The sequence below is a fragment of the Ornithorhynchus anatinus genome, chromosome 4 (assembly GCF_004115215.2).
Source record: "Ornithorhynchus anatinus isolate Pmale09 chromosome 4, mOrnAna1.pri.v4, whole genome shotgun sequence".
Lineage (NCBI taxonomy): Eukaryota > Metazoa > Chordata > Mammalia > Monotremata > Ornithorhynchidae > Ornithorhynchus > Ornithorhynchus anatinus.
The window spans coordinates 57,863,616-57,880,195 of record NC_041731.1 but is presented as its reverse complement, the minus strand read 5'-3'; the positions used below and the strand labels follow the sequence as shown (position 1 = coordinate 57,880,195).

The 16,580-nt window shown below is 41.5% G+C and overlaps 1 protein-coding gene across 7 annotated transcripts in view; it reads right to left on the bottom strand.

Moving 5' to 3' along the window:
* Positions 1-400: 400 nt before the first annotated feature.
* The window catches only part of ESRP1 (epithelial splicing regulatory protein 1), a 77,175-nt gene continuing 60,995 nt past the window's right edge, over positions 401-16,580 (bottom strand). For 2 of the 7 annotated variants that reach the window (XM_029063276.2, XM_029063278.2), the window contains 3 exons: positions 14,612-14,762; positions 10,859-10,968; positions 401-5,030 (listed from right to left, as the gene is read on the bottom strand). In XM_029063276.2, coding sequence (XP_028919109.1) covers positions 10,894-10,968; positions 14,612-14,762 — 226 coding nt within the window. In that variant the 3' untranslated portion in view covers positions 401-5,030; positions 10,859-10,893. The remainder of the gene's footprint in view (positions 5,031-10,858; positions 10,969-14,611; positions 14,763-16,580) is intronic. The other 5 variants (XM_029063277.2, XM_039911809.1, XM_029063281.2 and 2 more) reach the window with 5 other exon arrangements.

Here is a 16,580-nt window from a genome sequence, read left to right as displayed (position 1 = left end):
GCGAGAAAAATGGGCTAGAGGATATAACAAGGAAGCATGAGTACACAGAGGCCTATGTGGGTCATGGTTGGTGGACTCTTCGGTATGATCCCTCTGCTTCTTGCACCAGATGGTCTCCTCTGTAGACCCCTGGCTCAATAAATACAACTGAATGAATGAATGCTGTCCCTGGCTCTTCGGAGCCAGTGTATCTGGCTTATTCTTTTACCTTCTTTGGACTGAGACAATTACAGCTTTGAAAAGTTCTGCATTTCTTATTGACGGTTCCAGAAAAACAAAGCCAATGAATTGCAGGAGCGGACCCGACGTATGGGAACTGGCGACCGATATCATGAGATTTCTTCCCCCCTCCCACTTATTAACCTATCATTGGCAGAAATGAAAAAAATCAAAACCAACATTGAGATTAGTCAGGAGTTTTTTTTATTATCAAATGTAACAATTCTACAAAAAATACATCATTATCAGTACACATAGCTTTTGTGTTAATGAAACCTGCCATCTAAAGACTTTCAAAGTTCTGGGCAGGTGGTATGTATGTTAAGGCATTTTTTTTTTTCTCAAGTATAAGGAATGCTCTTTTCTGACTAAGTGCCAGGACTCAATTTTCCTCTACGTAGGGATCTTCCTCTTCCTTCCTACTGCAGTTTTAAGGTTCAATTCTGGCCAGACGAAGAGGGAAACTGTTTGACTGTCTAGTCGAATTGTTAATGATCAAAAACAATGCAAGGTAAATAAACAAAAATAGCAGCCACTAGGCATCTGCATCAATCTACCTGACAGACATTTGCATCGAAGCATAAGACAGAGGAGTAACTTAATGAGATATGTGCAATTAATTTAATCAAACCTGGTTTCCTCTTTGGAGTTAGATGATGCAGCCAAACTACTTTCTAAGAGATCTACAGTGTTTCAAATATTGCACTTCTGTAGCATAAACACAGCTAAACACACTTAGTGCTAAAGAACATCGACACTATCTTAACTGTTCATATACTGCATCAGTGTTTACTTTTCCTGTCCACCTCGTACACTGATCAGAGCCCTATGTTTTAGCAAGTTATAACTGTCAATTAAGCCGTCAAACAGAAAAGACATAAATGCTTATGGCTATTTCAGTACGCACAAACATTTGAGTTACAAATTATTGCTATCCAGCACGTAATATTCATTCCCTCCCTCCCCACCCCCCCGACAAGATAACGCCACTTGCAACATTAAAAATTACAGAATATTTCTTCCGAGTCCAAAACAGGCAATAATGTTCAAGGCACAAAATACAAAATTGTCAAATCTGAAATCACAATATTCAATTACCGTTCCAAGTGGGAGAAGTACTGTAGTTACTTCCTTTTTGGTCTTTTGGGTGTTTTGGCCCCTAGCTCAGTAATTCACAAATGAATTTTGCTTACAGAAAAGTTGCACTTCTAGTTCAGTTGCATTTCTTAAAGATCATTGTTTACCCTCAGACGTAAAACAAAAAACCTTGTAGGGTTTAGGTGAAGATATTGAGGGAAAATCATATTGGTTTGAAGCCCCACTTTTGTGACTCTGCAGCTTTAAATAATTTCAGACCTTTAAGTGGGGGAATAGAACTGACGGCTAAATGGAAGGTGGGGAATCTGAGAAGAGGAGGAAAAGGATAAGAACATTTAAACGAGAAGCCTCTTCTTCGGTGCCGATGTCAGATGTTGGGATATTTTTTTCTCCCCCCTTACTGAACTAAAGAGTTCCAGATAGGAAACACGGGATGCCGGAATGATGATAAGCGTAATAGACATCTTTGGCTGAAAGGGAACAGGCACATCTGATGTTAAATTCACATTCTAAGTGCCAGCTTGAAGCAGCAAGGAGCCGAGAGAACTGCGTGCTGCCTAAAGAGGCATTAAAAGCTAGAGGATTTGGCTTGATCAGCAAATTGCTCCACCAAAATGTACGGCGCCTACTCCCTGCCAATCGTGTTGCTCAGAATACTGCCACCTGAGTGTAGACAAAACTCGCCCTCAAGTTGCCGGGAGTTCTCTGATGGCTGAGGGGATCGGGCTCACCGTAAGTCTCTCAAAAACTGTAAGGAGACACAGGGAAAAGATAAATAAATCTATCTCGGTTTTGCAATTGAGTGGCAACACACATTTGATGCTCTAGTAAAAAGGAGTCCTTGGATCTTGCATAGAAGAGGCCTCAAAACCAAGATGACGATACAGTGGACTTTGGATCTCAGACTGTAAACATGTAACCAACAAAGCGAGTCAATACAGCTTTCTTCATGGCTTTGGAACAAGATAGACAGACAAGGAAGGCAACTAATAATTCAACAATAGACCAACTGGGATCTTTTAAGAATATTTTAAAAATCATTTCTACATAAATATTTAAGTACAAAAATCTGTTTCGATCAGGGAGGGCTTAAAGTAGACTACAAACCATAAAAAACAGAATGCAAAATAAAAGCTCTGGCTACATAACAGCTCATGCTTAACAAACTTCAAAGTAAAGACCCAAAATGAGAGGAGGTAGAGGGAATGTCCCTTTATCTCTAGATCTGTTTTGCCATCTTTAGAATCTTAAACAGCAAATATGTTCCATTGATTGAAGTCACTCAGCTCTGTAATTAGGGATAGTAGCTATTTAAACCTTCTCGACATATCTGCCTGATCAAATCCAGATTTAAGAAATCCATATTGGTTTTGAATATGCAAAAGTGCACAGTAAAGCATAATGGTTTGTAAACAGGCGCACAGCGTAATAAAATTCTCCATGTGGGTAACCTTCTAGTCTCCTCCGAGTGCCGTAGTTCGAAAGAAAACCACTGGCAGATTGGCATGCCACAATGACCTGCAAAAGTAGTAACTCAAAGAAATACAAGTCAATTTATGAGTAAGAAACTTATGATTCCTTAAATCTTCCCAGGGCTTCAATTCTTATAGATACACCATTTTCCCGTTCCTATCTCAGAAAATACACTGCAAAAGTTATGCCAAATAACTCTTAACTTACAGGGCAAGCATTAGCCGCGATCCTTGGGTTCAACAGCCCGAGTGAAAGGTGCCTTAGCCAGTTTTCCTTTCAAAAATGACCCCCTTTATGCTTCTCAGTCTTTGAAAGGTAAACTGAACCTGGCTTCGAAAGAGTAGAGTAGTTTACACTTTCAGATATTTCAAAGTTTTCAATGATACACACCACGTCGGTTCATTACATCTGAGCTATCTGGGAAGCCAGGGGTTGCTTTGAGTTTTGGTAAGACCATTTGAGCCACGTGTTCCACCGTTCTAAAATGATATTTTTGTCATATCAATTCAACAGGCACTTTTATATTCAGGTGACATGATAATCCATCAACTATGGCATTTTTTTAAAGAAGTTTCTGCCAAACAGAGGTGAGGCAATAGGATGTTTATGTTAAACACAGGCTCTTGGCTTTTAATCATATAAAACATCTACTCTCCAAAATCAAATTAATTGTTTTTAAAAAAAGGGCACTTCATATTCATGCTATATTTTTGTTGGTTTGTCTTCTCAGAAATGAATAGTTCCTTCCAATATGTCTCTTTCTAAGAAAGAAGGAGTACTTTGTGCTCTAGGATAGGACTGTTTCATGCCAGCCTCGAAAAACAAAAATGTGTTTAAAGTTAAATCAGAACCTGCCAAAGCCTCTTCATCTTACAGAATTTCTCTCTGCAGATAGTAATTTTTCCTTTTTCTGTTTTGCCCCACCAGTGTTTAGAAGATACAAGAGTTACTTAACAATACCAAGTAAAACTGTAACGCAGGATTATGGTCAATTCAATTCTTACACAAAAGTATGATTGTTTCATTCACTGACCACGAATGTTGCCTGTGATTTGTGAGCCCCTGTATCCCATCACCAAATTGAGTTGTCCATGATCATTAAACTAGCACAAAAGTCTATCAGCTTGACAGTAATTGGAACTGAATCCTCAAAGCAACTATAGTAGTTACAGAGTATGTGAAGTTTCACAAGTCTACCCTTACCCCCAGAAGAGGAGTCTGAGGGCTCTTGAATCCTCTGCCTGTTATCTGAAAGTCATTTTAGGAGAAGATTTTGTAAGATCATTCCTCTCAAATGAGTCTAGAAATGGAACCCAGAAATATGGATCACCAAGAAGATGGGGACCAATTTTGGATACCAACAAAAATCTGAATACGTGACCTAACGTATTTTCAAGGTGCCAAAAATTCAGCCCCGTGAAGTTCACTAGAGAGATTTACAACATGTCCCTGTGGATCTCTTTTAGCCCATCCAGATCAGATTAGAAAAAGATAAGTGCCTTTTCAAGAGTAAATCACAGAAGTTTGGAGTTTCCTGCAAAACCCATTAAGAAACTGTCAGACATACAACATTACAAGGAGAGAGAACGGTGATGCTTTACATGCTTATGTTGCGGAGAGACACATTCTCTTTAGTTTGTTTATGTAAGATCTCTCAACAATATCTACACTTATAAAAATTCAAGCCCAGTCAGAATCTATCAAGAAGTATATTCTGTGTTTCCCGGAGGGATATTTTTAAAATTGTTGGAAGAAAGAGAATTCTAACCCAAAGGTGCAAGAAAATATTTCTATAGAATATCAAATGCACAAAGCCCTAAAATAGAAGACCTCCTGAGCAAATTGGATTGATAAAAGTTTTGATATTCAGAAAAGTTCACTTTAAAGATGTACCAGGTTAAGCTGATCATTTTTTTTTTTTTTAAATTAAGTTGCTCAGTGCGGCATCTCAGAGAGAAGTGCAGTGATCTGTTCCTATGCCTCAAGGGAAGGCTCAGTGGTTCCAGACTAGTTTAGAGAAGAAATGTAGGTATGAGTGGTATTAGGCTGAGAAAGGGAAGGAAAGGAGGGTGCTCTCCTCAGTCCCCCCCAGTCAAGGAAACGCAAGTAATGAAGATTTTCTGGGTGGGGGGAGGGGGGTGATTTTTCTCCTGCACAGCTTCATCGATTGAGAGATGAACAGCAGAATTTCCATTTAGCCGGCTGTAGTTGTTCATAAACATCAGAGAGTCGGGAGACATCTGCATAAAGCACACAACAGACTTGAGAACATTACACACAATCTTCTGCTCTCTCATTGGATTGACTTAATATTTCACTGCTTCTTAAACATGACACACAGAAACTCACTGTACCCTCCAGGGATGACCATTACAGGTTAACGGAAGAATCATTTCATACACCTTAACAGTCCAACTGTATTCCAAGAAGCCCTTGCAATCCATAATTAATACAAAATTAGTTCCTTGATGGAAATAAACAAAGGAAGATGCAACAGACACTTCTGATTTTTTCCTCCCCTCAATGACTTTCTGCTTATTTTCAGTAAACAAGAATACTCTAGCAGAGAGGTTTAACACTTTTTTTCCTGGTTTCCTACTATATTAATTACATTGTAAGCTTAGGGGCAGGGATTATATTTTATACTTCTTTCCCCAAAAGATAATAATAGTAATAATAATAATGTTGGTATTTGTTAAGTGCTTACTATGTGCAGAGCACTGTTCTAAGCGCTGGGGTGTACAGGGTAATCAGGTTGTCCCAAATGAGGCTCACAGTTTTAATCCCCATTTTACAGATGAGGTAACTGAGGCACAGAGAAGTTAAGTGACTTGCCCACAGTCACACAGCTGCCAAGTGGCAGAGCTGGGATTCGAACCCATGACCTCTGACTCCCAAGCCCGTGCTCTTTCCACTGAGCCACACTGCTTCTGGGCACAGCAGGCATGTCATCTAGGCTGTTGGCCTACTGACGACATTAGCGTTGCTATAGTTCTAGATGTCAGTATCCATTTCACTTCCTTCAGGTGAACAGGGTGACACTGGAAGCAAAACTTTGGTAAACACAGAGGCCATATAGGTTATTGGAGACACAGTAACAGGACTTGTTGGGTGGCTCTTTCTAAGAAAAGGGTCCTTTCTTTATACGATAATGTGCATCTCCAACCTTCTAAAGTCGCCAACTCAGATTTTTTTTGACACTACAAGTCTGAGAAGACCTTACCAACTTACAAAAGTTCCACTGGCTCTTTCCATAGTCACCAGTATTTTTGCAAAGGGGCAACTGATAGCAGCAGGATCAGTAGCCCAAAGAGTGAAGTATGGTGTCACACAGTGAGCCCTATTTCAATTAAAATCATTCAGCCACCCTGACTTTGTCTGAACTAGTTTCCTCCATCTTAAAAACAATGCTAATTTTCATTACCGCTTCACAGTCGGAGTAAATATGTATTCTTCCAGATGAAAGCAAGCCAAATCAGTAATTTAGTCAGAGCTAGAGGAAGTTCTAGAAACTAGAGAAATGTTCTAGAAATTTAAAAGGTTCAGGGCAAACTATTTATGCCCACATCAGGAATTTGCACTTAATATCCTGCCTTGACTATTGTATCAACCTCCTTGCTGATCTCTCTACTTCTCCCTCTGTTGCCTGTATTTTCCTTAAAAACAAAAAACCATTCAAGCCATAACTCTTCACTCCTCTCTAAACTCCAATTATTTCCCATCCATCTTCACAAACAGAAACCCCTTATAAGGAACTTTCAGCTCTCCTCACCCTTTAACACTAACCTACTCCCTGTAGCTCTATCTTGTCTACTTCGCCACAGGCCCCTTACCTACACCTTCTCTCTGACCTGGAACCTGTCACCCCTTCATATGACAAACCACTACTCTCCCCACCTTCAGGTTTACTTTAAAAACATAAAATAAAAAAATAACCCCTTCGGGAGGCTTTCCCTGACTAAGCTCTTATTTTTCCTACTCACCTTCCCTTCCGCATCACCTATGCCCTTAGGTCTGTACCCCTTAACCCTTGATATTCACCCCAGTCCCACAACATTTATGTACTTCTCCTTATACTAAGCCATCTTCTCCTACCTGTGATTTACTTTAATGTTTCTCTCTCCGTCTAATAATAATAATAATAATGGTGGTATCTGTTAAGCACTTACTATGTGCAAAGCACTGTTTTAAACTCTGGGGGGATACAAGGTGATCAGGTTGTCCCACGTGGGGCTCACAGTTTTAACCCCCATTTTACGGATGAGGCAACTGAGGCACAGAGAAGTTAAGTGACTTGTCCAAAGTCACACAGCTGGTCTCTAGACTGTAAGCTCCTTGTTGGCAGGTGTCATCAACCAACTTTATCACATTGTACTCTCCTAAGCACTTAATATAGTATGCAACGAAAAGTGGTATATAAATTCAATTCATGGATTAAAGTTCAGTTTTAAGGCTGTATTACACCTTTGCCTCAAAACCAATTTCCCCTTCCCACATACTTGCTAACCCTTTAGACTAAAGGTGCCTTCCAGTTGGATCTCTCCCAGCTGACACCAAACATGAGAACATCCCCTTCAGATCCAGAATAACTTCTGTTCCAAAAGCTAGTACCCTGGATAGACTAATGGAAACTCATACCAACCAGTGGTATTTATTGAGCATACAACACTTTACTGAGCTCTTAGAAGAGGACAACAGAAGATGCATTACCTGTCTTCAAGGAATTTACATGTTCATCCTCTCAGCTATTAACCAGGGAGATCTCAATAAAAAAGTAAGCTTTGGGGCACGGCCACGTAGACGGTGCCGAACAGAATACTAGATCCCCATTTAGAGAGGCTCACATTAGGAGACTGCACTCAGCCCTTAATGAACACTTATTTTTGGCTAAGCATTTTGTCAATAAACACTGTAAAAAAAAAAAAATCAGGGAATCCCCTGACAGCATACTACCTGGACAGAATGTGATGTGATGTTGAAATACAGGGTATTTATTGACTGCTTATTGTGTGCAGAGGACTGTACTAAGTGCTTAGAAGAAACACGTGTGTGTGTGTGTGTGTGTGTGGACAGTCGCTCAAGGACATGTACTATATTGGGAGTTTTCCTTAATGCAAGGTTTGCCAAAAATGTAGCCCTTGCGCTACAAGAGAATGGTGCACTTACTGGATTTTAAAAAATATATATTTAAAAAGGCAGAGCCCGGGAATCCCTGGATTACTGAACTGACCCCTGGTTACTTTTGTCATCTCAAGCAATTAGGACTAAATGAAAACATTTTATGTTCAACTGCAAAAATATACACTCGAGATGAATCCAAGACATTTCTCAGCTTATTGTCATTAGTGACAAATATGAATGTCTGCTCCCCATCCAGACTGTAAGCTTACTGTGGGCAGGTAACGGCTCTACCAACTTTACAACGTACTCTCCCAAGCGCTCAGTACAGTGCTCACCACACAGCAAGCACTCAGATACCAGTGAGAGATCGAAATCATCCAGCTGCCCTTGTCTTCCAAGCATGTGGGTTTTCGCAAGCCCACAGAGTCTCCAAGTTCCAACCTGCCAGCACTGCCGGCCTTAGTGGCGGAGGATTGGGTGTGCCCGGGGCTACCCCCACAGCTGAACCGGCAAGTCTGGGTGTGGCACCAGTAGCCACACATCCCTTGAGCTTGTCATCTGGCAACTGAGACCTCTGGAATGGATGGATTGCTTTACAGTGCTCAAGCACTTAGTACACTGCTCAATAGATCCCAGATTGATTTCCACCCCCTTAGTGGCTCACTAGTCGGATTTACTGAGCACTTACCGTGTGCATAGCACCCTAAGCGCCTGGGAGAGTACAATGTAACAATAAGACATATTCTCTGCCCACAACAAGCTCACAGTCTAGAGGGCGAGATGGACTTCATCTACACCTCCGCCGACTCTCTGCTCCTTCCCACTCTGTTTAACTCATTAGTCAGGAGGCAGGGAGAACTCTGGTGGGCGGGGAGGAGGGCACATTAAGAGCCCACGATTAGTGGCTCAGGAAGAGGTAGGACGATGTGCATAGCTTTGCACAAGTGCAGAGAACCTGAAGAACTGGGAAAGAAGAAGTCACTTCTGAGGTGTGGCTGAAAATGTACACCATAGTCCCTATCTCTATCATCATCCATCTGAGCACCAGGTAACAGTGTCATGAAGATTTAATGGTATTTATTAAGCGCTTACTATGTGCCACGCACAATATTAAGCACTGAAATAGATATAATATGATCAGGATAATGCCTGTTCCACACAGGGCTCAGTATCTTAATCCCCATTTTGCAGATGAGGTAACTGGGGCAGAGGGACGTTAAGTGAGTTGCCCAAGGTCACAGTCTAAGCTCACAAAGGTCACAAAGAAGCTGGGATTAGAACCCAGGTCCTCCGACTCCCAGGCCCACGGTCTTTCCACTAGGCCACACTGCTCTGCTTCTCGCCCGAGGTTCAGTACTACCTGGCAGCAGGCCTGCAAGGCAGCCTCAAAACTCAACTGACTTCTTCATCCCATGCTATATTGAACACTCCGTAGCAGAGAACATTTTAAAAAGATGCACAAATGCAATAATAATTTAAAATAATAATGGTATTTGTTCAGCACTTACTGTGTGCCAAGCACTCTAAGTCCTGGGATAGATACCAGGTAATCAGGTTGTCCCACATGGGGCTCACAGTCTTAACCCCATTTTACAGATGATGTAACTGAGGCACAGAGAAGTCACGTGACTTGCTCAAGGTACCATAGCAAGTGAGAGCCGAGATTAGAACCCTCGTCCTCTGAATCCCAAGCCCGTGCTCTTACCACTAGACCATGCTTCCCTATTGTACTCTCCCAAGGTCTGCACACAGTAAGTACCCAATAAAATGCAAGTGAATAAATGAAAGATGCTCTTTCAAACTATTAATCCAGCTATTTCTCTTTTTGGAAATGGCATCAACCTTAGTACAAATAAACTGATACCTTCTCCATAGGTTGCTGCCTTTGCAAAAATCATAAATTCCCTAAACTCAAATTAGGCAGGATCTCCCAGGCTCCCAGGCCTGGTATGTGGTCTTAAAGGGGGAAACATACTCAAGTAATTTCAAGAGTTGGAAACCCCCTGGAATATCTGGTGTAAGAAGAGGAGCTCAGGCCAGAACTTCTGAGTTGTGCTAACATTTCCCCAGGACCCACTTCCCCAAGCTCCTGTTCAGGGAAAGCAGATGGCCTGGGCCTCAAGGCCATTACTTTGACGAGACCATCATCACCTCGCCATGCAGTCCCTCCATACAACAACTGAGCCATGTTGGGAAAGTTCCAAGCCACACCACCTCCTCCATAAATCACTGAATTTCATTATATCATTTCTTTATCTGTCTTCATAGATGGCATGTGGATTAACAGTTAGAAAGCCAGAAAATCACCTGAAGGAGCCCTCCAAGACCTCTTTCTCTTCCAAGTTTAGACTAACAGTTCACAAAGAAGTGATTTATCACCAAGCTTTACCCATTTTTTTTTTCTATCCAAAGACTTCTTAAACACCACCCAAGCCTGTGAGACAGCAGTGAAAGAAAGTATTTAAAATACCATATCATTTGGGAGAGATCCAAGAGGACAGAGCATATAGTAGGCTCCCAGGGGGAGTCACATTTTCCATCCTGGCAACCTACAGCTGCATGGATCTCTGAAGTCAACTCTCCTATCAGAAAGCAGCACTGTCAATGCTGAAGAAGCCTTCTCGCCTGCCTCAACGGGTTATCAGACCACTTGCTGGTCCAGGACCTAGGTCTTACTGACCCTTGATCTAGGGTTCTTAAGTATCCAAACCCCAGAGGACAAAAAAGTTACTATCAAAATATAAAACAACAACAACAAAAAAAATCCACCCATGAATATATCTTTCACGTATTGCTGTACTCTCCATTCCTTCCTTACACTGCCCTGTGGAACTCTCCAAACCAAAGACATGAGAATTTATACTGCCTCACTTCCATGACTCTTCGGTACTTAACTTCCAATGCCCCATTTTCCAGTGCAAGAGATTATCACACATCAAAGCCTTACCTTCTCTTCTGAGGATGATCTAACTGCTGGGGCCCTTAAATACAAACCCAATCTTTGGGCAGAGTCCTGGCTTGATCACTTGTGTGTACAAGTCCATCTTCTGCTGCATACTAGAACGTAAGTTAAAACAGATGCAATCAGAAGGGCACTAAATCCACCTCTGTCATTCGTGTTCCTAACACCTCTGCTCCACTACCATTCCAACTGTCTCACCATGAACCAAGGCACCGAGACTCCAGGTCACAGGGAGGAATGTCCTGAAATGATTCAGCTCTCCTAGTATATAGTCCTAAGTCAATAGGACAGCCATTTGCTACAATGAGTAAAAATAATCCAACCTGCTCTTGGAAACCACTTCCATTAAACTCTGGGATTGTACAATGTCTTTGACACAGAATCGCTACCCAAACATGACTAATGCAGCATCACTAGCAGTTTTGAAGGCAAAAGTATGTATCAAATCATGCCTCAGGTCTATAAACAGGAAAAAAGAAATACCCTGTTCTGCAAAAGTGGCTCACAAGATTGTCTAAATTCATTATATTTAAAGGCCAGAAGAAGCCTTCCTGTGCATAAACAAGATCACCTCAAACTAGGAAAGAAATGAGATGTAATAAACTATTAAACAGAACTTGTTAAGAGACCATTTGAATAGAGAGACAAATCTTATACAGACTTACAAATGAATTTTAGTGGCAAAATAATTCAATGATGTATCTCCAACTGATTTGTAGTCATGAAGTAATTTTTCTGAATATTCTCATATCTCCATTCTCCAATGGGGAAGGAACTGAGGCAGGTTTTTGCACTCAAGGTATTAGCAAGTAGGATGGAAAAAAAAACCCCAAGAGATCCTGAGGTTATCCTCCCATTAATCAAGGGTATGCGAGCACTTACTCTGTTCAGAGCAGTTTACTAAAGCACTTAATCATTAAGCTCCTCCAGATTTACTTGAAATGACTATCTTTAAGCTAACAAAAAGTGGAAATTCACCTAAAAATAAAACAAAAAAACCTCATTTCCCCAGAGGGTTCAGATGAAGTATCAAAATTGCCAACTGTAAATACCCAAGGTTTTGAACACTACATAAGATCAACAATGTAAATGAACCCATCAAGCTGTAATGCTCAGGGACAAAAAAACAAAACACTCAGGATTTGCTCACGAATTCAACCAACAACCCAACTTTGTTGAAGGTCTATTTCAAGGCATTCCATGAAACAAATTACTTGATTTAAATTTTAGTTTAACCCAAGTTACTAGAATGCAAACAGAAATGCTGATGAGCAGCAGGGACACTCATCTCTGAAACACAAACACAATGTACACTTCCATCTGGAGGAAGAGTGCACTAAACCAATGATTCTTTTAGAAGAAAACTTATATTGGTATTTCAATCTTGTTTTCAAAATTTTGAACCTCATATGGTCAGGCTAACTAAAAAAAAAGAATCGCTTCTCAGAAGCAACTGCCGTGTTCCTGAGAACACCTGGAGCCAAGGCATGTGACCCTTATGGACAGAAGCATAAGCTAAAAGGAAAGTGAAAAAGAAATGAAGTAGAGAAATCCCAAACTCTGCACAGGTCTCAGAGCCTTTTGGAGAAAGTTGTTGTTATGAGGAATAAACTCTGTTTGAAGAATTGATAGTTAAATATCATGCAGAATCCATAATATTCACCCTCTGATGACTTCAAGTTTGAGTTTTTAAATGCTTCCTCTTTAGAAATGTAAGTCAATTGCTCACTGCCCCCACCCTCGGAGGAAAAAACAAAAAAGTTTCTGGCCACAGAATCTCATTTAAACTCATAAAACCCTACCAGATGGTTTCAGTCCTCTTGGAATGCTCTCTTCAGGCTATTCCTAGAAGAATTAGTTCAGGGCAAATAGGACATCTAGTTCATCCAACTAATCTAATCACTAGGAATGATCCTTATTCAGGGTTGGAATGAAGAAACCCTTCCCAGGCTATAGTACAATTAACTGAATTTAAGTTAGATGGTCATGAAACAATGAAGAAAGAAATAAAAATTCAGGTAAAATTGATCCCCAAGTTGGACCTGAGTTTTAACTGTGCTCTAAAATGTATTAATTGGACAAAACCTATGCCAAAAAAGAATAAAACTTCTAGGTCCTACATCAAAAAAAAGATCCTGACAAACTCAGTCAGAACTTTCCTCTGTAGCAAATAAGCACCAGAACCTGGTCCAGTTTTCCTCTTTTCTTCAGTTTGCACCCTGAAGATTCAATAAAAAAAAATTTCCAGCATAAGGAGAGAACAATTCTCTCACTTTCTATCCTTCACAGGATTTGCCAACTACATTAGGGAGCTAATCGAAAGGAGATGGTTAGGAAATTAAGTGTCTTTAGTACAGTTCCACCCTGAGTTGCTTCCATGTACTTCCTCCATGCTCCTTTCAGTTTTGGTTTGTGACAACAGAGGTAGCAAACAGGAACTCAAGCAGATGGAAAACAAAACATGTTTGAACTACACCTTTTGAGTTTGGGTGGTTTCACTGTGGACTTGATTCTCAAGATGGAACATGTCTTCAAGATACATCACAGACACAGTTGTTCTGACAAATCTGTTGACTGTGGTGTGCAGGACCTTTTGAGGTACTCAAGTTTCAAAGTAGTCCCAAGAATCTTTACGTTAGCCTGTGCGTGGAGGAAAGCACTATAGAACTGAGCCAACTGGTAATTCTGTCACACAAGCCCTTCCAGTTTCCTTCTTGAGAACTGACTCCACTCTTGTTTCTGTCCTTTATCATCAAATTACAAGGCTGAAATAAAGCTCAGCACTGCCCAAACTCTAAAATTTGTGTTTCAGTTCAAAGTAAGGGGTGATTTTTTTTTTCAATTTTGTAGTAGCAAAGAGATTAGGAAGGCTTGAATTCTGATCCACAGAAAGCTCATCAATATGGAAGAAAGGGCTAAAATCTGCTCACATCAAGAGATGGGTTGCTCTCCCCCTACCATGGCACTCCAGTTCTGGATTCCACGAGGAAAGGAAGAGCGGGTGGAAACGAGGCAACACCCGGACGACTACCATGAAAGGGATGATTGGGGGCAATCAGGAATTCCAAGAATCACAAAACGTTTTCAGAGGAGATGTCCACATTCACAAGTAGCAACCAATTTCCCCAGCCTTCTGGTGCTGTGATCTAAAAATCTCTCCCAGCTTTACTTAAGACTTCGAAAGAGGTGATTCTTGTACAGTAAGCAACAAAATCCCAGGGTTCTTCTCCGCTTCTCTGATTTATGGAGGCTTCCTGAATTTACCAGTCAAACTTGTACATTCTGTTCATTGTTAACCCAATTTAGGGGAACAGAGGGACACTATTACAAAGAACAAGCTTCCTTTGATACAACCAGTTGGGGGAGAAAAATGATCTGGCTAGGCTACTGGACTGATACAGTTTGGCTTTTCCTATGTTTTATGTTTCAACACTCCCCATACAGCAGAGAGAGAGACAGACGTGGTTCAGTTTTCAAAGAGAACAGCAGCAGTCTAAGAGGACAGGGTAGAACCCTTGAACCCCATTTTCATGGGTAGATATAGGTTAAACACACACACATGCCTGGTCTCCAGAGGCTCACCACCACCATCTTTCACTCAGAGAGCAATTCTACAACGCAGCACGTCATCGTACATGCTTCTCTACAGAAATGAAAGATTCCTGGCCTTCGTGTTAAGTAAACCAATGTATCGAAGCAATAGGGGCACTAAAGGATTGCCTTCTTAGAGCTACTGACCTGATAACCTTGGAAGAAGTTAAGAATTTCCTTAACTCCAGTATTGTAGGCCAGGCCCTGCATTCTGACCACCGCACCATGCTGGGGAGAGATGCCGCTAGCATTAGCAGCTGTAGGGAAGTAGCCAAGATTACTAGGCGAACCTGGCGGGCTAGAGGAAGAAAAAGCACAGTGAACCAACAGGAACTTATCATGCCAAATACTCTTTAAATATATAATAATGTAAGGAGTAAGAAAAAAAATTCTCCACATTTCTGTTTGAGGTAGAACATCCTTCCTGCCTGAGGCAGATGGACAGAGCTCCTAGCAGTCCTGCTCATCATTCCCAGTCGGCCGATACATCAGGGAGAGAGGTAATAGCTAAAAGGCGGTTCCCTGCCCACTCAAAAGCAGGGAAACAGTTACTTTCTTTAGAATGATCAATGGTATTTGGGTGCTTACTGAGTGCAGAGCACTGTACTAAGTGCTTGGGAGAGTACAATATAAGAGTTGGTAGAAATGTTTCCTGCCCATAAGGAGCTCACAGCCTGGGAGGGGGTGGGGGATGGAGGATTAGACGATATAAGTAGATTATGGATACATACATAAGTGCCATGGAGCTGAGGGTGGGGTGACTATCAAGTACCCAAAAGTTACAGACCCAAGTGCTCTAATTTCTGCACTGGGATCATGGAAACCTCACACTCAGAGAACCCTGTTTCCAATTCATTTGAACAATAGCCAATCACTAGTCACCCCAAATGTTCTCTCCAGAGGATCTTTAAGAAAAACGATAGTCAAAGGAAGGTGCTTGCGTTGACATGGTAGAATTTGACATAGGCTGAATGAAATGAGAGGGCCTTAGGAATGTGGGGCTATACCTTAAAAAAAACAAAAGCCTCAAAACACAGTATTTATTAAGCACTTCCGAAGGGCCAGGCACTGGGATAGATACAAGCTAATCAAGTTGGACACAGTTCATGTCCTACACAGGGCTCACGTCTTAACCCCCATTTTACAAATGAGAGAACTAAGACTCACAGAAGTTGTGACGTTGCCCAAGGTTACACAGCAGACAAGCAGCAGAATGGGGATTACCACTCAGGTCCCTCTAACTCCAAGGCCCATACTCTACCCACTAGACCACGCTGCTTCTTACCTCTACCTGACAAACACTTCTGGGGCCTGGTCCAGAGTTTGAGTCCTAGACAGTATAAGGCCGGGCAGCTCTAGTTTTGAAGACAGGGTCCATTGATTCACCGTACCCATCACTGCACTAAGGCAACATTTAAAAATACAACCTCCCTGTCTTGAGCAGACTACCACAGATGCGGTATTTTAAAAATGTGTTAGCATCTTGTGTTTATATAGCACTTGATTCCAGGGACCTCAACATTAGAGTTTGTGTTTTGATTTCTGATTTCACATTTTTAAGATTAATTAGTGCTTGTTCATTCATTCATTCAATAGTATTTATTGAGCGCTTACTATGTGCAAAGCACTGTACTAAGCGCTTGGGATGAACAAGTCGGCAACAGATAGAGACAGTCCCTGCCGTTTGACGGGCTTACGGTCTAATCGGGGGAGACGGACGGACGAGAACGATGGCGATAGAGTCGAGGGGAAGAACATCTCGTAAAAACCGATGGCAACTAAATAGAATTGAGGCGATGTACATCTCATTAACAAAATAAATAGGGTAATGAAAATATATACAGTCGAGCGGACGAGTACAGTGCCGAGGGGATGGGAAGGGAGAGGGGGAGGAGCAGAGGGAGATGGGGGGAAAAGAGGGTTAAGCTGCGGAGAGGTGAAGGGGGGGTGGTAGAGGGAGTAGAGGGAGAAGAGGAGCTCAATCTGGGATCTGAGTTAAGAAGCAGATGTTTCCATTTTATAGGAGAAACAGGCAGGCAACATCCTAGTGAAAGAACACAGGATTGAATCGCCCTTAGGCACTTTGAGGTCTACTCCATGAGGGTGAGAAGGGTAA